General features: G+C 47.6%; 2 protein-coding genes across 2 annotated transcripts in view; both read left to right on the plus strand.

The window, feature by feature from the left end:
• Positions 1-18,746, plus strand: part of ALKBH6 (alkB homolog 6) — a 31,228-nt gene extending 12,482 nt beyond the window's left edge. The window contains exons 5-7 of the mRNA XM_073641668.1: positions 13,842-13,993; positions 14,074-14,190; positions 17,099-18,746. Of these exons, the coding sequence (XP_073497769.1) occupies positions 13,842-13,993; positions 14,074-14,190; positions 17,099-17,365 (536 nt within the window). The 3' untranslated portion in view covers positions 17,366-18,746. The remainder of the gene's footprint in view (positions 1-13,841; positions 13,994-14,073; positions 14,191-17,098) is intronic.
• A 2,695-nt stretch (positions 18,747-21,441) lies between these two features.
• The window catches only part of LOC141155039 (uncharacterized), a 34,666-nt gene continuing 28,679 nt past the window's right edge, over positions 21,442-27,428 (plus strand). Inside the window, exon 1 of the mRNA XM_073641656.1 lies at positions 21,442-21,579. The gene's annotated coding sequence lies outside the window, so the exon portion shown is untranslated. The remainder of the gene's footprint in view (positions 21,580-27,428) is intronic.

Here is a 27,428-nt window from a genome sequence, read left to right on the forward strand (position 1 = left end):
TCATGTGATCACCCGGAATCTGCAGTTCCTCCGATCATGTGATTGCCAGGAAGCTGCAGATCCTCCCGTCCTTTAGTCGCCAAGAAGCTGCAGGTCCTCCGATCCTGTGATCGCCAGGACGCTGCAGGTCCTCAGATCATGTGATCATCAGGAAGCTGCAGATTTTCCAATCATGTGATCTGTGATCCTCAGGAAGCTGCAGTTCATCCGATCATGTGATCACCAGGAAGCTGCAGGTCCTCCGAACATGTGATCATCAGGAATCTGCAGGTCATCTGATCATGTGATCACCAGGAAGCTGCAGTTCCTCCGATCAGGTGATCGCCAGGAAGCTGCAGATCCTCCGATCCTTTAGTCGTCAGGAAACTGCAGGTCCTCCGATCATGTGATCACCAGGAAGCTGCAGGTCATCTGATCAAGTGATTACCAGAAAGCTGCAGATCCTCCGATCCTTTAGTCGCCAGGAAGCTTCAGGTCCTCCGATCATGTGATCTCCAGGAAGCTGCATGTCATCTGATCCTGTGATCACCAGGAAGCTGCAGGTCCTGCGATCCTGTGATCACCAGGAAACTACAGATCCTACGATCCTTTAGTCGCGAGGAAGCTGCAGGTCCTCCGATCCTGTGTTTGCCAGGAAGCTGCAGGTCATCTGATCATGTGATCACCAGGAAACTGCAGGTCCTCCGAACCTGTGATCACCAGGAAGCTGCAGGTCATCTGATCAGGTAATTACCAGGAATCTGCAGGTCCTCCGATCATGTGATCGCCAGGAAGCTGCAGGTCCTCCGATCATATGATCGCCAGGAAGCTGCCTGTCCTCCGATCATGTGATCGCCAGGAAGCTGCAGGTCCTCCGATCATGTGATCACCAGGAAGCTGCAGGTCCTCCGATCATGTGATCGCCAGGAAGCTGCAGGTCCTCCGATCATGTGATCGCCAGGAAGCTGCAGGTCTTCCGATCATGTGATCGCCAGGAAGCTGCCGGTCCTCCGATCATGTGATCGACCAGGAAGCTGCAGGTCCTCCGATCCTGTGATCACCAGGAATCTGCAGGTCCTCTGATCATATGATCGCCAGCAAGCTGCAGGTCCTCCGATCATGTGATCGCCAGGAAGCTGCAGTTCCTCCGATCTTGTGATCGCCAGGAAGCTGCAGGTCTTCCGATCATGTGATCGCCAGGAAGCTGCTGGTACTCTGATCCTGTGATCGCCAGGAAGCTGCTGGTACTCTGATCCTGTGATCGCCAGGAAGCTGCAGGTCCTCCGATACTGTGATCGCCAGGAAGCTGCACGTCCTCCGATACTGTGATCGCCAGGAAGCATCAGGTCCTCCGATACTGTGATCGCCAGGAAGCTGCAGGTCCTCTGATCATGTGATCGCCAGGAAGCTGCAGGTCCTCCGATACTGTGATCGCCAGGAATCTGCAGGTCCTCTGATCATGTGATCGCCAGGAAGCTGCAGGTCCTCCGATCATATGATCGCCAGGAAGCTGCAGGTCTTCCGATGATGTGATCGCCAGGAAGCTGCAGGTCCTCCGATCATGTGATCGCCAGGAAGCTGCAGGTCCTCCGATCATGTGATCGCCAGGAAGCTGCAGGTCCTCCGATCGTTTGATCGCTAGGAACCTGCAGGTCCTCCGATCATGTGATCGCCAGGAAGCCGCAGGTCCTCTGATCCTGTGATCGCCAGGAAGCTGCAGGTCCTCTGATCATGTGAGCATCAGGAATCTGTAGGTCATCTGATCATGTGATCACCAGGAACCTGCAGTTCCTCCGATCATGTGATCACCAGGAAGCTGCAGGTCCTCCGATACTGTGATCGCCAGGAAGCTGCAGGTCCTCCGATCGTTTGATCGCTAGGAACCTGCAGGTCCTCCGATCATGTGATCGCCAGGAAGCCGCAGGTCCTCTGATCCTGTGATCGCCAGGAAGCTGCAGGTCCTCTGATCATGTGAGCATCAGGAATCTGTAGGTCATCTGATCATGTGATCACCAGGAACCTGCAGTTCCTCCGATCATGTGATCACCAGGAAGCTGCAGGTCCTCCGATACTGTGATCGCCAGGAAGCTGCAGGTCCTCCGATCATGTGATCGCAAGGAAGCTGCAGGTCCTCTGATCCTGTGATCGCCAGGAAGCTCCAGGTCCTCTGATCATAACGCCAGGAATCTGCAGGTCCTCCGATCATGTGATCATCAGGAATCTGCCGGTCATCTGATCATGTGATCACCAGGAACCTGCAGTTCCTCCGATCATGTGATTGCCAGGAAGCTGCAGATCCTCCGTTCCTTTAGTCGCCAGGAAGCTGCAGATCCTCAGATCATGTGATCATCAGGAAGCTGCAGATTCTCTGATCATGTGATCTGTGATCCTCAGGAAGGTGCAGTTCATCCGATCAGGTGATCGCCAGAAAGCTGCTGATCCTCCGATCATTTAGTCGCCAGGAAGCTGCAGGTCCTCTGATCATGTGATCACCAGGAAGCTGCAGGTCATCTGATCAAGCAATTACCAGGAAGCTGCCGATCCTCCGATCGTTCATTCGCCAGGAAGCTGCAGGTCCTCCGATCATGTGATCGCCACGAAGCTGCACGTCATCTGATCATTTGATCGCCAGGAAGCTGCTGGTCATCTGATCCTGTGATCACCAGGAAGCTGCAGGTCCTGCGATCCTGTGATCACCAGGAAGCTACAAGTCCTCCGATCAAGTGATTACCAGGAAGCTGCAGGTCCTCCGATCATGTGATCGCCAGGAAGCTGCAGGTCCTCCGATCATGTGATCGCCAGGAAGCTGCAGGTCCTCCGATCATGTGATTGCCAGGAAGCTGCAGGTCCTCCGATCATGTGATTGCCAGGAAGCTGCAGGTCCTCCTATCCTGTGATCGCCAGGAAGCTGCAGGTCCTCTGATCATAACGCCAGGAAGCTGCAGGTCCTCCGATCATGTGACCACCAGGAATCTGCAGTTCCTCCGATCATGTGATTGCCAGGAAGCTGCAGATCCTCCCATCCTTTAGTCGCCAAGAAGCTGCAGGTCCTCCGATCCTGTGATCGCCAGGAAGCTGCAGGTCCTCAGATCATGTGATCATCAGGAAGCTGCAGATTTTCCGATCATGTGATGTGTGATCCTCAGGAAGCTGCAGTTCATCCGATCATGTGATCACCAGGAAGCTGCAGGTCCTCCGAACATGTGATCATCAGGAATCTGCAGGTCATCTGATCATGTGATCACCAGGAAGCTGCAGTTCCTCCGATCAGGTGATCGCCAGGAAGCTGCAGATCCTCCGATCCTTTAGTCGCCAGGAAGCTTCAGGTCCTCCGGTCATGTGATCTCCAGGAAGCTGCACGTCATCTGATCCTGTGATCACCAGGAAGCTGCAGGTCCTGCGATCCTGTGATCACCAGGAAACTACAGATCCTACGATCCTTTAGTCGCGAGGAAGCTGCAGGTCCTCCGATCCTGTGTTTGCCAGGAAGCTGCAGGTCATCTGATCATGTGATTACCAGGAAACTGCAGGTCCTCCGAACCTGAGATCACCAGGAAGCTGCAGGTCCTCTGATCATGTGATCGCCAGTAAGCTGCAGGTCATCCGATCATGTGATCACCAGGAAGCTGCAGGTCCTCCGATCCTGTGATCACCAGGAAGCTGCAGGTCATCTGATCAGGTAATTACCAGGAATCTGCAGGTCCTCCGATCATGTGATCGCCAGGAAGCTGCAGGTCCTCCGATCATATGATCGCCAGGAAGCTGCAGGTCCTCCGATCATGTGATCGCCAGGAAGCTGCCGGTCCTCCAATCATGTGATCGACCAGGAAGCTGCAGGTCCTCCGATCCTCTGATCACCAGGAAGCTGCAGGTCCTCCGATCATGTGATCGCCAGGAAGCTGCAGGTCCTCCGATCATGTGATCGCCAGGAAGCTGCAGGTCTTCCGATCATGTGATCGCCAGGAAGCTGCCGGTCCTCCGATCATGTGATCGACCAGGAAGCTGCAGGTCCTCCGATCCTCTGATCACCAGGAAGCTGCAGGTCCTCTGATCATGTGATCGCCAGCAAGCTGCAGGTCCTCCGATCATGTGATCGCCAGGAAGCTGCAGGTCCTCCGATCATGTGATCGCCAGGAAGTTGCAGGTCCTCCGATCATGTGATCGCCACGAAGCTGCTGGTACTCTGATCCTGTGATCGCCAGGAAGCTGCAGGTCCTCCGATACTGTGATCGCCAGGAAGCTGCAGGTCCTCCGATAGTGTGATCGCCAGGAAGCTGCAGGTCCTCTGATCATGTGATCGCCAGGAAGCTGCAGGTCCTCCGATCATGTGATCGCCAGGAAGCTGCAGGTCCTCCGATCATGTGATCGCCACGAAGCTGCACGTCATCTGATCATTTGATCGCCAGGAAGCTGCTGGTCATCTGATCCTGTGATCACCAGGAAGCTGCAGGTCCTGCGATCCTGTGATCACCAGGAAGCTGCAAGTCCTCCGATCAAGTGATTACCAGGAAGCTGCAGGTCCTCCGATCATGTGATCGCCAGGAAGCTGCAGGTCCTCCGATCATGTGATCGCCAGGAAGCTGCAGGTCCTCCGATCATGTGATCGCCAGGAAGCTGCCGGTCCTGCGATCATGTGATCGCCAGGAAGCTGCAGGTCCTCCCATCCTGTGATCGCCAGGAAGCTGCAGGTCCTCTGATCATGTGATCGCCAGGAAGCTGCAGGTCCTCCGATCATGTGATCGCCAGGAAGCTACAGGTCCTCCGATCATGTGATCGCCTGGAAGCTACAGGTCCTCCGATCATGTGATCGCCAGGAAGCTGCAGGTCCTCTGATCCTGTGATCGCCAGGAAGCTGCAGGTCCTCTGATCCTGTGATCGCCAGGAAGCTGCAGGTCCTCTGATCATAACGCCAGGAAGCTGCAGGTCCTCCGATCATGTGATCACCAGGAAGCTGCAGGTCCTCAGATCATGTGATAATCAGGAAGCTGCAGATTTTCCGATCATGTGATCTGTGATCCTCAGGAAGCTGCAGTTCATCCGATCATGTGATCACCAGGAAGCTGCAATTCCTCCGATCATGTGATCATCAGGAATCAGGTCATCTGATCATGTGATCACCAGGAAGCTGCAGTTCCTCCGATCAGGTGATCGCCAGGAAGCTGCAGATCCTCCGATCCTTTAGTCGCCAGGAAACTGCAGGTCCTCCGATCATGTGATCACCAGGAAGCTGCAGGTCATCTGATCAAGTGATTACCAGAAAACTGCAGATACTCCGATCCTTTAGTCGCCAGGAAGCTTCAGGTCCTCCGATCATGTGATCGCCAGGAAGCTGCACGTCATCTGATCATGTGATCGACAGGAAGCTGCAGGTCCTGCGATCCTGTGATCGCCAGGAAGCTGCAGGTCCTCTGATCATTTGATTTCCAGGAAGCTGCACGTCATCTGATCCTGTGGTCACCAGGAAGCTGCAGGTCCTGCGATCCTTTGATCACCTGGAAGCTGTAGATCCTACGATCCTTTAGTCGCGTGGAAGCTGCAGGTCCTCCGATCCTGTGTTTGCCAGGAAGCTGCAGGTCATCTGATCATGTGATCACCAGGATGCTGCAGGTCCTCCGAACCTGTGATCACCAGGAAGCTGCAGGTCCTCTGATCATGTGATCACCAGGAAGCTGCAGTTCCTCCGAATCTGTGATCGCCTAGAAGCTGCAGGTCCTTCGATCATGTGATCGCCAGTAAGCTGCAGGTCATCTGATCATGTAATCGCCAGAAAGCTGCAGGTCCTCCGAACCTGTGATCACCAGGAAGCTGCAGTTCCTCTGAACATGTGATCACCATGAAGCTGCAGGTCCTCCGATCCTGTGATCACCAGGAAGCTGCATGTCATCTGATCAAGTAATTACCAGGAAGCTGCAGGTCCTCCGATCATGTGATTGCCAGGAAGCTGCAGGTCCTCCGATCATGTGATCGCCAGGAAGCTGCAGGTCCTCCGATCCTGTGTTTGCCAGGAAGCTGCAGGTCCTCAGATCATGTGATCACCAGGAAGCTGCAAGTTCTTCTATCATGTGATCGCCAGTAAGCTGCAGGTTTTCTATCATAACGCCAGGAAGCTGTAGGTCCTCCGATCATGTGATCATCAGGGAGCTGCAGATTCTCCTATCAGGTGATCGCCAGGAAGCTGCAGATGCTCCGATCCTTTAGTCGCCAGGAAGCTGCAGGTCTTTCGATCACGTAATCACCAGGAAGCTGCAGGTCATCTGATCAAGTGATTACCAGGAAGCTGCAGATCCTCCGATCCTTTAGTCCAGGGTTCCCCAACTCCAGTCCTCAAGGCCCACCAACAGGTCATGTTTTCAGGATTTCCTTAGTATTGCACAGGTGATGTAACTATTGCCTGTGCTGATGATGGAATTATCACCTGTGCAATACTAAGGAAATCCTGAAAACATGACCTGTTGGTGGGCCTTGAGGACTGGAGTTGGGGAACCCTGCTTTAGTCGCCAGGAAGCTGCAGGACCTCCGGTCATGTGATCGCCAGGAAGCTGCACGTCATCTGATCATGTGATCGCCAGGAAGCTGCAGGTCATCTGATCCTGTGAACACCAGGAAGCTGCAGGTCCTCCGATCATTTGATCGTCAGTAAGCTGCAGGTCATCTGATCATGTGATCACCAGGAAGCTGCTGGTCCTCTGAACCTGTGATCACCAGGAAGCTGCAGGTCATCTGATCATGTAATTACCAGGAAGCTTCTGGTCCTCCGATCCTGTGATCACCAGGAAGCTGCAGGTCCTCCGATCATGTGATCTCCAGGAAGCTGCAGGTCCTCCGATCCTGTGATCACCAGGAAGCTGCAGGTCCTCTGATCATAACGCCAGGAAGCTGCAGGTCCTCCGATCATGTGATCACCAGGAAGCTGCAGGTCCTCCGATCATGTGATCAACAGGAAGCTGCAGGTCCTCCGATCATGTGATCCTCATGAAGCTGTAGGTCCTCCGATCATGTGATTACCAGGAAGCTGCAGGTCCTCCGATCATGTGATCTCCAGGAAGCTGCACGTCATCTGATCCTGTGATCACCAGGAAGCTGCAGGTCCTGCGATCCTGTGATCACCAGGAAACTACAGATCCTACGATCCTTTAGTCGCGAGGAAGCTGCAGGTCCTCTGATCCTGTGTTTGCCAGGAAGCTGCAGGTCATCTGATCATGTGATCACCAGGAAAATGCAGGTCCTCCGAACCTGAGATCACCAGGAAGCTGCAGGTCCTCTGATCATGTGATCACCAGGAAGCTGTAGGTCCTCCGATCCTGTGATCGCCTAGAAGCTGCAGGTCCTTCTATCATGTGATCGCCAGTAAGCTGCAGGTCATCTGATCATGTGATCACCAGGAAGCTGCAGGTCCTCCGATCCTGTGATCACCAGGAAGCTGCAGGTCATCTGATCAGGTAATTACCAGGAATCTGCAGGTCCTCCGATCATGTGATCGCCAGGAAGCTGCAGGTCCTCCGATCATATGATCGCCAGGAAGCTGCAGGTCCTCCGATCATATGATCGCCAGGAAGCTGCAGGTCCTCCGATCATGTGATCGCCAGGAAGCTGCAGGTCCTCCGATCATATGATCGCCAGGAAGCTGCAGGTCCTCCGATCATATGATCGCCAGGAAGCTGCAGGTCCTCCGATCATGTGATCGCCAGGAAGCTGCAGGTCTTCCGATCATGTGATCACCAGGAAGCTGCCGGTCCTCCGATCATGTGATCGACCAGGAAGCTGCAGGTCCTCCGATCCTGTGATCACCAGGAAGCTGCAGGTCCTCTGATCATGTGATCGCCAGCAAGCTGCAGGTCCTCCGATCTTGTGATCGCCAGGAAGCTGCAGGTCCTCCGATCATGTGATCGCCAGGAAGCTGCTGGTACTCTGATCCTGTGATCGCCAGGAAGCTGCAGGTCCTCCGATACTGTGATCGCCAGGAAGCTGCACGTCCTCCGATACTGTGATCGCCAGGAAGCTGCAGGTCCTCCGATACTGTGATCGCCAGGAAGCTGCAGGTCCTCTGTTCATGTGATCGCCAGGAAGCTGCAGGTCCTCCGATACTGTGATCGCCAGGAAGCTGCAGGTCCTCTGATCATAACGCCAGGAAGCTGCAGGTCCTCCGATCATGTGATCACCAGGAAGCTGCAGGTCCTCCGATCATGTGATCAACAGGAAGCTGCAGGTCCTCCAATCATGTGATCCTCATGAAGCTGTAGGTCCTCCGATCATGTGATTACCAGGAAGCTGCAGGTCCTCCGATCATGTGATCGCCAGGAAGCTGCAGATCCTCCGATCCTTTAGTCGCCAGGAAGCTGCTGGTCCTCCGATCATGTGATCGCCAGGAAGCTGCAGGTCATCTGATCATGTGATCGCCAGGAAGCTGCAGGTCATCTGATCCTGTGATCACCAGGAAGCTGCAGGTCCTGCGATCCTGTGATCACCAGGAAGCTGCAGGTCCTCCGATAATGTGATCGCCAAGAAGCTTCCGGTCCTCCGATCATGTGATCGCCAGTAAGCTGCAGGTCACCAGGAAGCTGCAGGTCCTCCGAACCTGTGATCACCAGGAAGCTGCAGGTCATCTGATCATGTCATCACCAGGAAGCTGCATGTCCTGCGATCCTGTGATCACCAGGAAGCTGCAGATCATCTGATCAAGTGATTACCAGGAATCTGCAGGTCCTCTGATCATGTGATCACCAGGAAGCTGCAGGTCCTCCGATCATGTGATCGCCAGGAAGCTGCAGATCCTCTGATCATATGATCGCCAGGAAGCTTCAGGTCCTCCGATCCTGTGTTTGCCAGGAAGCTGCAGGTCCTCAGATCATGTGATCACCAGGAAGCTGCAAGTTCTCCGATCATGTAATCGCCAGGAAGCTGCAGGTTCTCTGATCATAACTCCAGGAAGCTGCAGGTCCTCCGATCATGTGATTATCAGGAATCTGCAGATTCTCCGATCATATGATCTGTGATCCTCAGGAAGCGCAGTTCATCCGATCTTGTGATCATCAGGAAGCTGCAGGTCATCTGATCATGTGATCACCAGGAAGCTGCAGGTGCTTCCATCATAGCGCCAGGAAGCTGCAGGTCCTCCGATCATGTGATCACCAGGAAGCTACAGATCCTTCGATCATGTGATCCTCAGGAAGCTGCAGGTCCTCTGATCATGTGATCACCAGGGAAGCTGCAGGTCCTCCGATCATGTGATCGCCAGGAAGCTGCAAATCTTTCGATCCTTTAGTCGCCAGGAAGCTGCTGGTCCTCCAATCATGTGATCACCAGGAAGCTGTTGGTCCTCCGATCCTGTGATCGCCAGGAAGCTGCAGGTCCTCCAATCCTGTAATCGCCAGGAAGCTGCAGATCCTCTGATCATAACGCCAGGAAGCTGCAGGTCTTCCGATCATGTGATCACCAGGAAGCTGCAGGTCCTCCGATCATGTGATCATCAGGAAGCTGCAGATTCTCCTATCATGTGATCATCAGGAATCTGCAGGTCATGTGATCACCAGGAAGCTGCAGATCCTCCGATCCTTTAGTCGTCAGGAAGCTGCAGGTCCTCCTATCATGTGATGACCAGGAAGCTGCAGGTCATCTGATCAAGTGATTACCAGGAAGCTGCAGATCCTCCGATCCTTTAGTCGCCAGGAAGCTGCAGGTCTTCCGATCATGTGATCGCTAGGAAGCTGCATGTCATCTGATCCTGTGATCACCAGGAAGCTGCAGGTCCTGAAATCCTGTGATCACCAGGAAGCTGCAGGTCCTGCGATCCTGTGATCACCAGGAAGCTGCAGGTCCTCCGATCATGTGTTCACCAGTAAGCTGCAGGTCATCTGATCATGTGATCACCCGGAAGCTGCAGGTTCTCCGAATCTGTGATCATCAGGAAGCTGCAGGTCCTCCGAATCTGTGATCACCAGGAAGCTGCAGGTCATCCGAACCTGTGATCACCAGGAAGCTGCAGGTCATCCGATCATGTGATTACCAGGAAGCTTCTGGTCCTCCGATCCTGTGATCACCAGGAAGCTGCAGGTACTCCTATCACGTGATCGCCAGGAAGCAGCAAATCCTCCTATCCTTTAGTCGCCAGGAAGCTGCAGATCCCCCGATCCTTTAGTCGCCAGGAAGCTGCAGGTGCTCCGATCCTTTAGTCACCAGGAAGCTGCAGGTCCTCCGATCATGTGATCACCAGGAAGCTGCCGGTCATCTGGTCATGTGATCAACAGGAAGCTGCTGGTCCTCTGAAGCTGTGGTCACCAGGAAGCTGCAGGTCCTCCGAACCTGTGATCACCAGGAAGCTGCAGGTCATCTGATCATGTGATTACCAGGAAGCTTCTGGTCCTCCGATCCTGTGATCACCAGGAAGCTGCAGGTCCTCCGATCAGTTGATCGCCAGGAAGCTGTAGATCCTCCGATCCTTTAGTCACCAGGAAGCTGCAGGTCCTCCGATCATGTGATCACCAGGAAGCTGCAGGTCATCTGATACGGTGATCACCAGGAAGCTGCAGATCCTCCGATCTTTTAGTCGCCAGGAAGCTGTAGGTCATCTGATCAAGTGCTTACCAGGAAGCTTCAGGTCCTCCGATCTGGTGATCACCAGGAAGCTGCAGATCCTCCTATCTTTTTGTCGCCAGGAAGCTGCAGGTCATCTGATCATGTGATCACCAGGAAGCTGCAGATCCTGTGATGCTGTGATCACCACGAAGCTGCAGGTTCTCCGATCATGTGATCCTCACGAAGCTGCAGGTCCTCCGATCATGTGACTACCAGGAAAGTGCAGGTCCTCCGATCATTTGATCGCTAGGAAGCTGCAGATCCTCCGATCCTTTAGTCGCCAGGAAGCTGCAGGTCCTCCGATCATGTGATCACCAGTAAGCTGCAGGTCCTCTGATCATGTGATCATCAGGAAGCTGCAGCTTTGCTGCCGGCGACTCTCCCGACCCAAGCGTGAGATCTGCAGAGAAATACATGAAGCTGTCACACTTTGGCTGATAGAGCCGCCGGCCAGTCCGTGCACTGCGTTCCAATCTTGTTCCAATTTATACTCCCATCTGACAGCACCCTTAGGATAAGTTGTCAATATCAGATCACTGCTGGGTCCTACACACGAAACTCCCCACAATCCGCTGTTTGCAGCTCCTGCACCTGTATGTAAACAGAACTAAAGCATTACAGCTCCACCCACTGTGTAGTGGCCACTCCTGGTACTGCAGCTTCCATTAATTTCACCCTTTGCTGTTCCTGCCCTATATAAGGTTTTCTTCTGACCCTTATGGGGCCTGCTAACAACGGATAGTGAGTGGGGAGGGGGGCCTCCGTGATCCGATATTGATGACTTATATAAGACCAAGAATCCCATAACCTGAGAAGGCCGACTGATGCTTAGCAGCATAAATTTATATATAAATGCAGAAGACTTGTTTGCTTTCAGTTAGAAATCATGGCTGCTTTCTTCCCTAAACAGCGCCACCCCTACTATGGGTTGTGTCTGGTATTGCAGCTCAGCTCTATTATAGTAAAAAAGAGGCTGATATGCAATATCACAGACTACCTGGAAGAAAGCAGCCATGTTTTTCTATTCTTGGACTCCATTGAGTATCCAGACAGAACATACACTACAGTGCTGCTCACCATTATTGGCACCCCTTCATTTTTTCATAGACTGTACAATATCTTCAGAAATAAATGGAAATGTACCAAAGTTATTTCCTCAGGATTTTTCCAATTAGTGGTCCAAATTAATACAACAATAAAACATTGTTTTTCCACTTCCATGTTGCAATTTCAAAGAAAAAACAGAATAAACAGCATGTGCAGCAATAAAGGCACCCCTAATTAATACTTGGTTGCGCACCCTTTGGCATTGCTGACAGACTCCAAACGTTTCTTGTAGCCATCTATAAGCTTCTTACACTTCTCAGCTGGAATTTTCTCCCTCGCTTCCTTTGCAGTTTGTTCAAGCTCTTGAATGTTTGCAGGGTGCTTTTTCCCAATAGCAGATTTCTGCTCACCCCAAAGATTTTCAATGGTATTGAGGTCAGGGCTCATTGCTGGCCATTTTAAAACAGTCCATTTTTTCTTTTTCAACCATTCCTGTATACTTTTGGATGTGTGCTTTGGGTCATTGTCTTACTGAAGGACCCATGATCTTCTACTCAATCCGAGTTTTCTGGGTAGGACATTTCGTTCTAAAATATCTTGATAATTCTCTGATTTCATGATTCCTGTGATCCGGTCAAGGCCTCCAGTACCAGACGCAACAAAGCAACCCCACAGCATTATGGTTCCTCCACCATGCTTAACTGTTGGTAAGGTGTTCTTTTCCTTTATAAGCTTCATTGCGCCATCTGTAAACAAACTGTTGCTTTGCATTGGCAAAAAGCTCTATTTTTAAACAAAAATAGATCTGCCCACAGAACATTTTCTCCAGAAGGATTGTGGTTTGTCAATGTACTCTTTGGCAAAGATCAGTCGTTCCTTTTTATGTCTTTTCTTCAGCAATGGTTTCTTCCTTGGCCTTTGCCCATAAAGCTCTGCTTGGTTTAGTGTGCAGTGTATGGTACTTGTTGAAACCATGACCCCAGACTGTTCAGGTCTTTTGATGATTGTCGTGGTGTTTTTTCCACCATTTGCACCAACCTTCGAAGACAATTTTCCTTTTTCCTCCACCTCCAGGGAGGTTCTTGACGGTTTTATGCTTAGTAAACTTCTTAATAACGTTGTGCACTGTTGAAACTGGGATACCAAGGTCTTTGCAGATGCTCTTATACCCTTTGGAAGTTTTGTGTTTACTAATTATAGCAGTCCTGATGTCCTCAGACAGCTCCTTTGTCTTCACCATTGTGACAAAGGAACAGGGCCTACCATGTGGCTTTTTAAAACACTGAAGTCATCATTCATTGGCTAATTCATATCACATGGGCATGGTATAAATTATTGTTTATCATTTGCTCTTTTGTATTTAACATGAGTTCTCTATCCAAAAAACTGTTTCACTTGATTAATTTTTTTCAGGAGATGTTCCACATTATGTACTTAAACTTCATAGGTGCCAATAACGATGAGCAGGACTGTAACTCACTGATGTGTCAGAGCACCAAGATTGTAGATTGTTGGCTCGGGGTACAGTATTACTGCCATGTGTGGCATATCCAGCCCCTGCTTGTCGAACCGTGCCCTCCAGCGCCGGGCACAGCCCAAACATTTGTAGGAGATGAAAGTAGATGCTTTGAGCAGAGCTCGGTTTGGCAGCCACACATTTAATTAATTATCATATAAAATCACATAATTGCCAAAATAAAGATAAAAAAATATGTTATTGATTGGATCTTTATCAGTGGTATTTATCCTATAGGTCTTTACTTGTCTGGTTCGCTCTCCACCCTTATTCCATAGGAACCGAGTCTCACTTTATGGCAGAAAAAAATATTATTATTCTAATTAAAGGGTTATTTCCATCTTCGTAACTCCCATAGAAGTGAATGGTGAAGGCAGCAGCCACTTGGTCATAGAGTAATATATTAATGCTGTTCCAAGCAGCCACCACTAGAGGGATCATACTGTATACAGTTACATTATGGAGTTTTATAAGTAATCAGTGTGCTGAGAGCTCCCTCTAGTGGTGGCCAGAATTGTATCATTTATTTCTATAACAGTGCAGTGTGTTTGGAGCTTTGTAACAGTAAAAAAAAGAAGCTCAAAGCACTATAAAGATGTATTAAAAAGAATTCTGGACTGATAATTACAGTAAAAAAGGCTCCAAATTGTGTATAAAACTAACTTAGAATTGCCCAAATATTAGGGGGGACCTGTATCGGTAACTTTTTTATGTCTGCTTGGTACAGGGGGTCTCCCTCACCCACGGGGCATGGTGCCCGAAAAGCTTCCACCTTGGCTGCAGACTTATACTGATAAGATTTCGTCTTTGGAGGTGTTTGGAGGGAGTCGTGCAAATCACGTGCTGGTGAACGAATACAATCCTGGGGAGGGGATCATGGTGAGTGTGGTATACACTGAGTATATAGGAGTTATTACACAAGCTGTATCCATGTTCACCGCTCTGTGCTCACCTTCCAGCCACACGAGGACGGGCCCCTGTACTACCCTACGGTCACCACCATCAGCCTGGGCTCTCATACTCTCCTCGACTTCTATCTTCCTATCAGCGGATCGGGATCTGAAGAGGAAAATCAGGTAAATGATCCACTTCGTCTGATCCTTTAGGTCTTAAAGGAGTTATTCCAGCTCCATTCACTTCTACAGTGCGAGATGAGCGAGGCCGGTGCTAATACCTGCCGCAATGCATGTACCTGTCAATTGTGCATGTGGAATTGAGTGTGTATCCCTTTAAGGCTTCTAGCCGAACCTCACTTGTTTATTACGACCGGCCGACCATCTATTGTGAATGGTGGGTGTTCCAACTCTCTCCTCAAGTCAGCTGAAAAAAAAAGGTGATTGGGCATGTTGGATTTCAGCATGCCCCATCTTTTTGTTTTCATGTGAGGCCCTCCCTAAGAAATGGGGTTACTCAGAGCTGGGTCGGTGTAGGGGTAGCGGGGGGGAGGCAGTCGTGGCCTGGACCCGGTCCATGCCCAGGGCGGTCACATAAAAGATCTTTAATGGGCTTTCAGGGTTGAGTGGTATTTTTCGACGACGCCACCTACGGTTTCCGGTGATGAGCACCAGCGCTGCTTCAGTCCACTGAGGCCGGTGTTACAGGCAGCTAAGATGGGACGGCTCCCCACAGGCGGAGCAGGCCTCAGGGCAGTGTGAGGAAGGATGGTGGGTGCAGTGCCGCGCAGGAAATAACAGGCTGAAGCGGGGTGTGAAGTCATCCAGGTCTTTACTCACATTCAGATGAACTTTAGCCGCAAAGCTTCCCTCTGCTCCTCACGGCGTACTGCGGCCACCAGGAAGGGGGTCCAGCACTTCCCAGATAGATCAGGAGCACCTGTCGAGACCCCTCTGGTGTGTGTTCCTCTCCTTGGTAAGTTCTCCCACTAAGTCTCCTCCTGACTGTGTGTGGTACGAACGTGGCGTAAGGCCGGGTCCCACTGGATAAACGCAGTGTGAGAGATACAGGTGGCGACTCCGCTCCGTCCGTATCCCCCTGGGATCCACTAAGCCTCCGGGCTTTTCCGACTGAGACTTGAAGTAACAAAGTCAGATATCGGGGGCCGGTCACCCCTCTTGCAGCAGGAGTCCCTCTGACTAGGCCAGAGTAAAGAAATACAGGTGGCATATGCCGCTCCGTCCGTATCCCCCTGGGATCCTTTTGCCTGTGGAGCTTGTCTCCTCCGCTCCCCTCCAGGCCTTCCTAGGTCAGGACCTTGACCGGGTAGAGACAGTGGTTAACTCTGACCCGCTCCTCGTCTCAAGGCCAGAGAATGAGGACCGTGTATCTTCAGTAGGCTGCTTCCTTAGGCTAACCTCTGGCGGGTAACCACAATCAGAGACGAAGACCACAATCACAGATGAAGATCACAATCAAAGACCTTGAACCTAAGATGGCCATAAATTAAATATGAAAGAATAAGTGTTTCCTAAAAGTGTGTCCTCCACCCTCACCCACTACATGGTTCCCCCTATCTTTGGTTCCCCCCATCTCCTCTATCCCGGGCCGGGGCAGCACCCTGGTGCATTTAGGCCCCCTACAGGACAGGAGTGGTGTAGTGTTGAATGGTGAAGTAGGGTCCTGAGAAGTGCTCCATCCTTACCTGGAAGAGGAGATACCACACCTCGAACTGAGGTGCAGTACCTCTGTGGCGACTGCATCCTCAGGGGCGCCACATGAGGAGAAACGCGAGGAGCTGGGGCAGCTTCCTTTAAGGAAGAACTTCGGCACTCCATACATGAAAATATAAGAAATATTGTATCTGGACTAATGTCACTTTGAAAAATGAAGGTTTTTTGCGCGTAATTTGGCCAATTTATGTGTGCCCATCAACCACGACAAGGTCACCTTCGTATGATGGGAAACTACGCTACACTACCACTGGATATGCCACTCTTGGGCTGTAAGCCTGTATGGACAATATGTCTCTGCTTGGGCTTTTAACCTACAATGTATGGGCTGGTAGAGCTAGTTAAAACCACCTGTGACTGAATGGGAGGGACACATGGTCAGAAAAAAGGCTGTCAAACTTCTAATAGTGTGAACACGTACCTGCTGCAATGCTCCAGGAGCGGGATCCCAAAAATGATTAATAGAAAAAAAGAGAGGGGTCGCTCACTGGTCTATTCTATTTTTTTCTATTAATCATTTTTGGGATCCCGCTCCTGGAGCTTTGCAGCAGGTACGTGTTCACACTATTAGAAGTTTGACAGCCTTTTTTCTGACCATGTGTCCCTCCCATTCAGTCACAGGTGGTTTTAACTAGCTCTACCAGCCCATACATTGTAGGTTAAAAGCCCAAGCAGAGACATATTGTCCATACAGGCTTACAGCCCAAGAGTGGCATATCCAGTGGTAGTGTAGCGTAGTTTCCCATCATACGAAGGTGACCTTGTCGTGGTTGATGGGCACACATAAATTGGCCAAATTATGCGCAAAAAACCTTCATTTTTCAAAGTGACATTAGTCCAGATACAATATTTCTTATATTTTCATGTATGGAGTGCCGAAGTTCTTTTTGCAATTGAGATTACTTTTTTCTTCAGAGCACCCGAATAGACCAGTGAGCGACCCCTCTCTTTTTTTCCTTTAAGGAAGAGGCTATCTTATTGGCAGGATTAGACAGAGATCTTCTGACAATCTAATATCCATATGGATTGACGGACCCTTAAGAAGTTTTTCCATGGGCCGATAATCAGCTGAATTAATGTTTGAAGAAAAAAATGCTAATTCCCCATTATTGACCCATGTATGATATCGCCTGTTGTGATTGGTGGATCCTGTGTTATCAGCTGTCATTCTGCCTCTGATGATAACGAGACTGCTGAAAACTCTTCCAGGAAATAGGAGTAAAAAAAAAACAAAAAACCCAAGTGGTCAGTGAGAAAGTTATAAGTTTAATAATGTTGTTTATTGTTACATTACTTTAATAATTGTTATTAAGATCATGATGTGAAAAGATCGGGTGAGGTCCTCTGTATATTCCAGGTCCCCAGGACAGAAGAGCAGCGCCGTCTTCTCTCTCTGTTGCTGGAGCCGCGGAGTCTTTTTATTTTGCGCGAGGACCTGTATAAATCTTACCTCCATGGGATCCGCCCGGTGACACAGGACAAGCTGGACCTCAAAGTGGCCAATCTGGGCCAGTGCACGGCCCGGGCGGAGGAGACGCTGGCCCGGAGGACGCGGGTCTCACTGACCGTCAGACTCGTCCCCAAAGTGCTGAAAGCCGCAATGTTTTTAGGGAAGAGGAAGTAAGAAGGACACGAGCTACAGGCCGAGCCGCCAGAGATCGTTATATGTGCTGTTCAGAAGTCCGGGAAAGCTGGATAACGACCACTGCACAGGCCCGAACAGCGACATCACCGACCCTCCTCAGACTCTAATTATTCAATTTATTAATTACCAGACCGTGGCCCAGACTGGAGGACAAGGCCCTGCGCCACACACTCCCCTCTGCTACATACAGTCCATCTATTGTTAGGAGCAGGCGCTTTAGTATTTGCAGGGACCGGACCCCGACTCTGATCTCTCTCTCCCTCTCTCTTTCTTTCACGCTTTGTTTTCTCTCTTTCTATAACTTTGTCTTTCTCTCTTTTTTTTCTTTCTTTTTTTGTTTCTTTCGCTCTCTCTCTCTCATTCTTTGCCTTTTTCTTTCTATCTCTCCTTTTTTTCTCTTTCTCTGTTTTTCTCTACTTCCTGTCTTTTTTCTCTCTCTCTTTTTTCTCGTTCTTTCTGTATTTTGTTCTCTTTTTTCTTTCTCCGTCTTTCTCTGCCTTTCTCTTTCTCTCCTCTTTTTCTCTATTTTCGCTCTCATTCTCTTTGACTTTCTCATTTTTCTTTCTTTTTTTCTCTGTTTTTCTCTCCCTTTCCCTCTCTCTTTCTCTCTTTTCTCTCTCTTTCTCTTTTATTTATCTTTATCTTTTTTGTATTTGTCTCATTCTTTCTCTTTCTCCCTCTCTTTCTTTCTTTCTCTCTTTTTCTTTCTCTCTATTACTTCCCTTCCTTCTTTTTCTCCTTTCTTTCTTTTCCTCTCTTCTTTGCTCTCTATTTCTCTTTTCTTTCTCTCTCTCTCTTTCTTTTTCTCCTTTTCTCTCTTCTCTTCTTTCTATTTCTTTCTCTTTATTTCTCTCCTTTCCTTTTCTCCCTGTTTGTCTTTCTTTCTCCCTCTCTTTCTTTCCCTCTCTCCCTTGCTCTCTCTCTTTTTCTTTCTATTACTGTCCTTTTTCTATATATTTCTTTCCTTCCTTCTTTAGTCCTTTCTTTCTTTTTCCCTCTTTCTTTCCCTCTCTCCCTTGCTCTCCCTTTTTTCTTTCTATTATTGTCCTTTTTCTCTATATATATTTCTTTCCTTCCTTCTTTCTTTTTCCCTCTTTCTTTCCCTCTCTCCCCTGCTCTCCCTTTTTTTCTTTCTTTCTTTCTATTATTGTCTTTTTTTCTCTATATATCTTTCCTTCCTTCTTTCTCTCCTTTCTTTCTTTTCCTCTCTTTTGCTCTCTCTCTCTCTCTGTTTCTCTCTCTCTTTGTATTTCCTTTTTTCTATTTCTCTCCTTTCCTTTTCTCTCCTCTCTCTATATATATATATGTGCATATTTCTGACAAATGGTTTAATAATAAAGAATATGGTTGCCATGAATAACGGTGTTGACATTGGCTTTTCACATAGCGTTTCTGTCCAGTCAGAGCTGCCCGTATTGGAGAATGGTGATTTGCTGTTGTCCATTTACACCCACATTTCCAGGAGGTGTAATAGAGGTCCCTCCTCCTCCCATCGATTACTTCAGCAGAAATCTAAGGAACAATGCTCCAGCTTTCTTGAAGCATTTCCAGTTACAGCCCTATCAGTGGCGCTGCGAGGACTTTAATGTCCCCGGATCCTGCGCCCCTCTTACACCCGGCGGCAGGGGCTGAGGTCGCAGGTTGCTCTTGCGCTTTAGGTGATAAAGTCATAAAAGATGAGCCTTTAGCAGGAGCAGTCAGATCAATAGCGCAGAACCATAGTACAAGGCCGCTGATTAATCCGTCTCCTACCAGTTTCCTTTCTGTTATTTTCCATTTATATTTGCATTTATGACCCAGTGGATTATTAGTCTGAAATTAACCCCTACATGAGACCTCAGAGCTGCTCATAGAAGCCAGTGCTGTCAGCTGAGGATTTTTGCCCATAGTTAAGTGCATCTCTAGCCACATTTTTTACGCTCCCTTGTATGCTTTTGTGACCTTTTTTTATTTAAATGCATGTATTTTTGGTTAAAGATCATTTTTATAATTGGGTTTTATTAAAAATTTTGCACCGTTTGCCTTCTATTACCTGTGTGATGCCTTGTCTGTTGCCGGCTAAAGAATGGGTTAAATGAGAATCTGTCAGTGAGCTCAATTTGATCTTCCATTTGGTTGAGACTGTAACTCTGTTATCTGTCTTTTTCTGAGCTCCTCTCAGCTGATTTATGACCATAGACCACATCAAAGTAGATGGTGCTGGGAAACAAAAAGCCTGTAAAAAACAAACGGTCCAAAATATTTAATGAAACCCAATTACAAAAATAAATTTTTAGCCCCAAATACATGCATTTAATTAAAAGAAAAATGTCCCCAAAAGGTGGACAAGCCCTTTAATCACTGTGATGTGAAACAGAATTTTAGATACACTACATATCATAAAAGTGGCATCCGACCCCACTGCGGAACATTTTGTATACATGATCCCTTTAAATGACAAATTGTCCTTTTTTATTGAATATGTCTTTAGCCTCCATTAGACGTGGAGTCATGAGCAAGTGACGGTCTAAAGGTTCAGACACGCTGCTCCAATGGGATGGGAAAGATAAGCGTCGGCCAGGCCCATTTGATACCGCTTATCTCCAGTGGGAGAGAAGAAATTACAGACTTTTAGGATTTTTGTTTTACATTTATCAAAAGGTATAGTTCTCACACCCACCGCCATCCCAAAAAAATATTGATAGGATATTACAACCTTTAATTCATTGCAGATTTTCCACCCTTAAAACCGGACTCATATCTGCCACCTGATATTAATCCTCCCCAATGCAATAGTACGTTGGGCAGCATTGTTTGGAGCAGACTCAAGAGCTCAGCCTACATGTGCCAGCTGTGTCATACAGCCAACATGCGCCATTAACAGCAGCGACACCACCTACTGCTGTTTAACCATTTAGATGCCGCTGTCAAATTAAATGGACTGGTTGCTGCGCCCATCGTTGTCCCCTTGCAACTCAATTGTGAGATGCCATTGGCAGCTGTTGGACTATTGGAGACCCATCTTTTTTCTTCCTTGAAGCTCAGCCCGTGACTAGGCTTCAACGGAGAGCACTGTATACTCCAACGATCATAGGTTAAAGTCTCCTAAGGGGAAAAAAAATAAAAAAGTTTAACAATATATATATATATAAAAAAACTTTTACTCTTCCCCTTTTCCCAGTTCAAAATAAAGAAATAGAAAAAATAAGCATTTTCGGTATCGCAACATCTGTAAAATTTCAGAAAAATGTAACCTAAATGGTAATGCAAGCATAAAGAGAAAAAAAAAAAAAATTTGGCGGATTTCACCCACAATGAAAAGCGATCAAACATATCTCAAGTTACAGAAAAATAACGTGTTATGTATCTCAGAAAATGGTGACCCAAACCAAAAATTTTTTTTTCAAAAGTTCAGTTTTTTTTTTTAAAGTCACTACAAGCTATACAAGTTTGGCATCTTTGTAATCGTACTGACCAGGAGAGTTATATTGCGGAGCTAACTGAGAATCTGTCATTGAGCTTATTCTGATGGCGTGCCTAATTCTTTATATGTTTTTTTCTGAGCTCTTCTCAGCTGATTTATGACCACGGACTTCACCAAAGATAATTATGCAGAAAACAAAAGCCAAAATTGAAACCGAATTGCAACATTTTTTTTTAGCCCAAAATACATGTATTAAAAAAAAATTGTGGAGTACCCCTTTAAGCAAAACTTTTGTTGTCAGAGCGGGTATTGTGTTTTCTTGATGTTTTGTGTGGGTTTTTCACTTCCTCCTATGGGATCGGCTTACAGACCTGTGTACGTGGTTTTGTTCTTTATCTGCCCCTTGTTTTCTGGTATCTGTGGCTCGTCATCTGTGTCCGTGTCTTTATCAGCCGCCTCCTATCAACGGCCGTTTCGCACAAAGCGCCAATTTATAGCAGACCCGAGCGATCCGGACCCTCCGTCTGCACCGGCCCCTGTGGACGCTGTAAGTACATATATATGGATCCCCATCCTGTTCGGTTTCTGGCCCCAATGGGTTAAATACCATGTTTGCATGACGGAGCCTCCTCTTCACCTGGGCCAGGTAACCTGACTCTGCGTATACGTCCCCCCGGGGTGTGTCTACAGCCGTCCCTCCCCAGGAGTTCGACAGCACCAGAAATGTCAGCGAGCCCATCCTCCGAAAGCATCCCTGGCCGAGGATCCCCACAAGACGCAGGGCTGTAAGGTAGGGAACGGATCCCATATACGCCGTACGGTACCTGCTCCGCACTCATCAGACTCCGGCCATACGTAGCAGAGCTGAGTTTGTCTTTTGGAACAACTGAATGTGATCTAACAATATGGACTGGATTTACATAGGACTGCAGGTCACAAGAATTATCATGGGCAAGCGATGCAAGAAGAAAACAGCACAGCTCTGCTACATCTGCCCACGTCACTGATCTGCACGCAGAAGGCAGCAGATGTAGCAGAGCCGAGCGTGGAGACGCTTCGTTGGTTCATATTTATATCTAACTGTAGGAACAGAAGTCAGTAGATTTGCCTGCAGTCCTAATGTAAAATGACTAGGCAGGATTATCTGCAGTCCTATGTAACCCACTACAATAAAATAATGCAATAGATTTACCTGCAGTCCTATGTAATGCTCTGAAGTTTGACAACTTGGTAGGATTAGCTGCAGTCCTATGTAACTCACTACAATGAGATAATTCAGTAGATTTGTCCACAGTCCTATGTAATTCTCTGAAGTAAGATGACTAGGCAGGATTACTTGCAGTCCTATGTAACTCACTACAATAATATAATTCAGTAGATTTACCTGCAGTACTATGTAATGCCTGGAAATTAAATAACTAGGTAGGATAACCTGCAGTCCTATGTAACGCAGTGAGGTAAGATGACTAGGCAGGATTACTTGCAGTTCTATGTATGTCAATACAATAAAATAATTCAGTATATTTACCTGCAGTCCCATGTAACACGCTGAACTAACATGACTAGACAGGATTACCTGCAGTCTATGTAACTCACTGTAGTAAGACAACTCAGTAGATTTACCTGAAGTCCTATGTAACTCACTACAATAAGATAATTCAATAGATTTAACTGCAGTCCTATGTAACGCTCTGAAGTTAGATGACTTGGTAGCATTATCTGCAGTCCTATGTAACTCAATACAATATGATAACGCAGTAGATTAGCCAGCAGTCCTATGTAATGGCTTTGAAGTAAAGTAACTCAATAAATGTACCTGCAGTCCTATGTAATTCTCTGTAGTAAGATGACTCATTTGATTTATTTGAAGTCCCATGTAATATTTGTAGTAAAATCACTCGGTTGGTTTACTTTGAGTCCTATGTAACGCTTTGAATTAAGGTAAGTAGTTGAATTTACCTGCAGTCCTATGTAACTGTTTGCAGTAAAATGACTAGGTAGATACATCTGCCGTCCTATGTAACGTTCGGAAGTAAGATGACTTGGTAGATTCATCTGCAGTCCCATGTAACTCTCTGAAGATGACTCGGTAGATTCACCTGCAGTCCCATGTAACTCTCTGAAGATGACTCGGTAGATTCACCTGCAGTCCCATGTAACTCTCTGAGGATGACTCGGTAGATTCACCTGCAGTCCCATGTAATTCTCTGAACATTTACTGTATAGCGCAGATCTCCAGGAGAGAGTGATAAGCTCTAGTCCAGGGCCGGAGGTCGGACACTACAAGATGTCATCACACATCCTCCTGGTGCTGATGGAAGATGGCAGATTAGTAGGACGGCGGAGATAGCTGCAGGGTAAAGCATGGTGCACCTGCTGGGGGTTGTGTATAGATGGCATTTGCATACAAAGGGCTTATTCTAACATGAGCCGAAACCCTTTCCCGGCCCCCGAAACCAGGCAGCTAATTGGGAGAAGTAACGAGGGTCACCACGATAGAAACCATAGTTATGGGGGTCTGCCGGGGCCCGTCATGGGACTGAGCCATCATTTTTGTTGTTCTGCTCCTATAACTCTGCTGATCTTGGCTAAAATATTTGTCACCTATTTGGATTTTTTTTTTCAGCTGATCCTCTTTTGTTCCTCCTGGAAATCAGCTTTACCTGTCTTCTCAGCAGCCTTTTATCTCCTGCTGGTAAAATCTATACTGGGGCACAGGCAGCGTCCAGTATATGGCAGCGATATATTTTTTTAACCCATCCAATACCATTTTTCCGCCTGAGATAAGCGGCCAAACCAGCGTCTGACGCTTATCTCCTCTGTAATTTTCTTTCCTCCCTGTGTATTGATGTTATTTCCATGACTTGATGTTACACGAGAAGTGATGATCACCTAAATCCCGAGATCAGCGGCGCTCAATGCACTTTTCACCCTATTTTGCAAACTCCCGACCTGCAGCGACTGATCCTCTGTCAGGAGACGGGCGATGACTGATGGCAGCCCTAATTGTTTAGGTGCGAGCGACGCCCGTCATGACGTACAACTACAGAGCGCGACCGCGTCTTCCACCCCGGTGCTGGTAATGGATCACCGTGCAGACCCCGGCAGTCCTATCTGCCCTGTCTGCAGCCGCCCAGACCAAATTATATTTACTCGCTGTTTTTGGCCCGATATCACACCAGATGCCCGGCCCGGGCCCGCAGCATGTTTATTCAGCGCAGGGTTGTGCAATGCTCTGCAGAAGTCGCAGGATCTGTTTATCCATTACATGTCGGGCTTGTGTTCATAGCATTGTCCCGCTGTAAGTACATAATCAGGACACGGGTGTGCCCCGTGTGTACAAAAGCCAATTAGCTGCCGGCAGCCATACCCATTAGGTAGCTGTCACCCTTGTTGTCCTTTACACTGATCTGCACCTTCCATTCAATAGCTGTGAGCTGCCCCCTCCAATCACATGCACGCTCACTTTATCGGAGCATGCATGGGTTCTCAATGAGAGGCAACAACTCCCTTGAGAACTAAAGATTGGGCATGTTGGACTCAAACAGCCCCATCCTTCTTGCCGACAACTGTCTGGAGACCTTTATACACATAGCATAGTCGGCCAGCCTTACCCAAATCAGCAGGCTGGACCGACTTACATGGCAGCGCTCATGTTCTTGTGGAGATATTTTGGCCCCGATAGTGGCATCAATGCAGATCTTACAATTCCCATATCCTTATAGGATTTGCCAGACTATCGACCTCCCAACTTCGGAAGAAGAAATGATTGGGCATGTTGGACTGGATAATAACCCATTATTGCACTGTGTTCACACCGTCAGGATTTTATGTATATTTTTCAAAGAATCCGTAACATAAATCACAGGTTTACGCTCGGATTTCTGCAGTGGATGTGCCAGTGAAGCCGCACGAGTATTAGCGCTATTGTCATAATCTGGCACTTTTCTGTGCGAAATCTGCAAAAATAATAAGCCTGAACACTTTGGAGGAAAAGTAATACCGTATTATGTACCTTATGGTGTTTTATTCGGATCTCCGAGTACCGCCTTGGTGTAATGTAGAACATCAGTTATGTGTGGCGTAACCCTTTAATGGTACTTTCCCTTTAAAGACGATTTGTCACTTACCATACATATGTAATTTTGTTACCTGGTGTAAATGCCGCTGTTCTCCTGAATCCGGCGATGTTTTTCTTTTCTTCCTGCGCCTCTCCGTTCCTGAGATATGGCCCTTTCTTTCCTGTGTATAATTTTTGTCTTCTTAGTCAAGTGGGTGTGGTAACCAAGAAAACACCCACAGAAGTGTTGAGGACCAAACCCACTTGGCTATAAAGACTAGATTCATATGCAGGGAAGAAGGGGCCGTATCTCAGGAACGGAGAGGAGCAGGAACAAAAGAAAAACATCACCGGATTCAGGAGAACAGCGGCGTTTATACCAGGTAAAAAAATACATATTTATGGCAAGTGACGGGTCCAAATACTGTATAACCACGTAATGGTATATTTGTTGTCAGTCTTGCTGTCATTAGAGCGAGTCCTTGGGTATATAGAGAGCAGAGTCTGACCACCAGGCTGGAAATCTACACCACAGATAACAATGGACTATTGTGTTTTTTTTTGTACGACTATGCAAAAAGCGGCTTATCCCGTATCACGTAGAAACTAGGAAATGATCAGTCACTTCCAGAGAACTTTTTCTTTACTAGAAGGCGCCCTGTAACGCCCTTCTGGACACAGTTATATTTAGGATTTTTACAAAAATGTTTTTAAAAAAAAAAGTCATAAAAGCAGTGGTATTTTCCAAGGTATTTTTATTTATTTTTGTTACAGATTTTACATTAAAGGAAACCATCAGGCCATTTAGTGCCACTAAACACAGAGGTGTAGTGTTGATTGCCAGCACCAGGGCAAATCAATTATTGCACCCCTAGCCTAATTATAATTATCTGAGTCCCCCATAGAACAAATAATTCCCCCCTGAGGGCCCCCTTTCAAAATACTGATGCCCCTGAGTGCCCCATCCAATAGTAATAATTTTACCTTCGCAATAAACTAAAGTTTCAAGTCACTAAATTTTTCCCCCTGCACACCGAGCGGGGTGGCACAGGGGCACGATGCCATAACATCATCGGGCTTCCTGCACCGGAACACTGGCGTCTTGTAGGTCTAGAGGACGGAGAGTAGTGGGGTTTATGGCTCCCTGGTTTAGCATAGGATCCAAATGTATCAATGTCATGTGGACACCAGTATGTTTCAGATTGGAGCTCTGACGCGCGTCCGGAGATCCAGGGCACCAAGCCAGACGTCTCGGACATGTGCACTCCACTATGTTCTTACACACCTTTATGGCCTTAATGCGATGTGCCCTTGGAGAGAAAAAACAGTTTGAAATTATATGCAAATGAGCTTTGAGGTGCCTTGGGGGTGGGACATTTTATACTTAATTTTTTTTCTGGCGCTGTTTTGATCTACTATGGGGATTTGAAATACACCAAGAAAAATGGATGTACAAAACGTTACTAAACAAAATAAAGTAGGTTATGTCTAGTTAAAAGGGTATTCCCATCTCCAAGATCCTATAATATTAATAATATTCTATCCTATAATATGTAATATGATCCTATAATAATAATATTAGCAAAGATCTGACATTGTCATGTCCGCCAGTAATCATTAACACTGACCTGGATATCGTCTCCTGCGATTTTCACCTTGTAAACATAATTAGCAGGTGCCAAATCCTCGTAAACCTGCGCACATGAAAGAAGGTAAAAGTGTCATCGCCTCCATTAGCGTCTAAAGAGGGGAACGCACACACATGGCCGCCTCGCTTATTACCCGCCACTCCTAGAGACAGCTATTAAATGTATTTATGGGAAGAAAGTGCATCTCGCCGGCTGTACTACAACTCTGAATATGCTCTGCTACATATCCACAAGTGTGTGTGTATATATATATATATATATGTATGTATGTATGTATGTATGTATATATATATACACAGTGGTGGCAAAAAGTATTGGCACCCCTGCAATTCTGTCAGATAATACTCAGTTTCCTCCTGAAAATGATTGCAATCACAAATTCTTTGGTATTATTATCTTCATTTAATTTGCTTGCAAGGAAAAAACACAAAAGAGAATGAAGCAAAAATCAAATCATTGATCATTTCACACAAAACTCCAAAAAAGGGCCGGACAAAAGTATTGGCACCCTCAGCCTAATACTTGGTTGCACAACCTTTAGCCAAAATAACTGCGAACAACCGCTTCCGGTAACCATCAATGAGTTTCTTACAATGCTCTGCTGGAATTGTAGACCATTCTTCTTTGGCAAACTGCTCCAGGTCCCTGATATTTGAAGGGTGCCTTCTCCAAACTGCCATTTTGAGATCTCTCCACAGGTGTTCTATGGGATTCAGGTCTGGACTCATTGCTGGCCACCTTAGAAGTCTCCAGTGCTTTCTCTCAAACCATTTTATAGTGCTTTTGGAAGTGTGTTTTGGGTCATTGTCCTGCTGGAAGACCCATGACCTCTGAGGGAGACCCAGCTTTCTCACACTGGGCCCTACATTATGCTGCAAAATTTGTTGGTAGTCTTCAAACTTCATAATGCCATGCACACGGTCAAGCAGT

The sequence above is a fragment of the Phyllobates terribilis genome, unplaced genomic scaffold, assembly GCF_046119375.1.
Source record: "Phyllobates terribilis strain yellow unplaced genomic scaffold, ASM4611937v1 Scaffold_7__3_contigs__length_470593459, whole genome shotgun sequence".
Lineage (NCBI taxonomy): Eukaryota > Metazoa > Chordata > Amphibia > Anura > Dendrobatidae > Phyllobates > Phyllobates terribilis.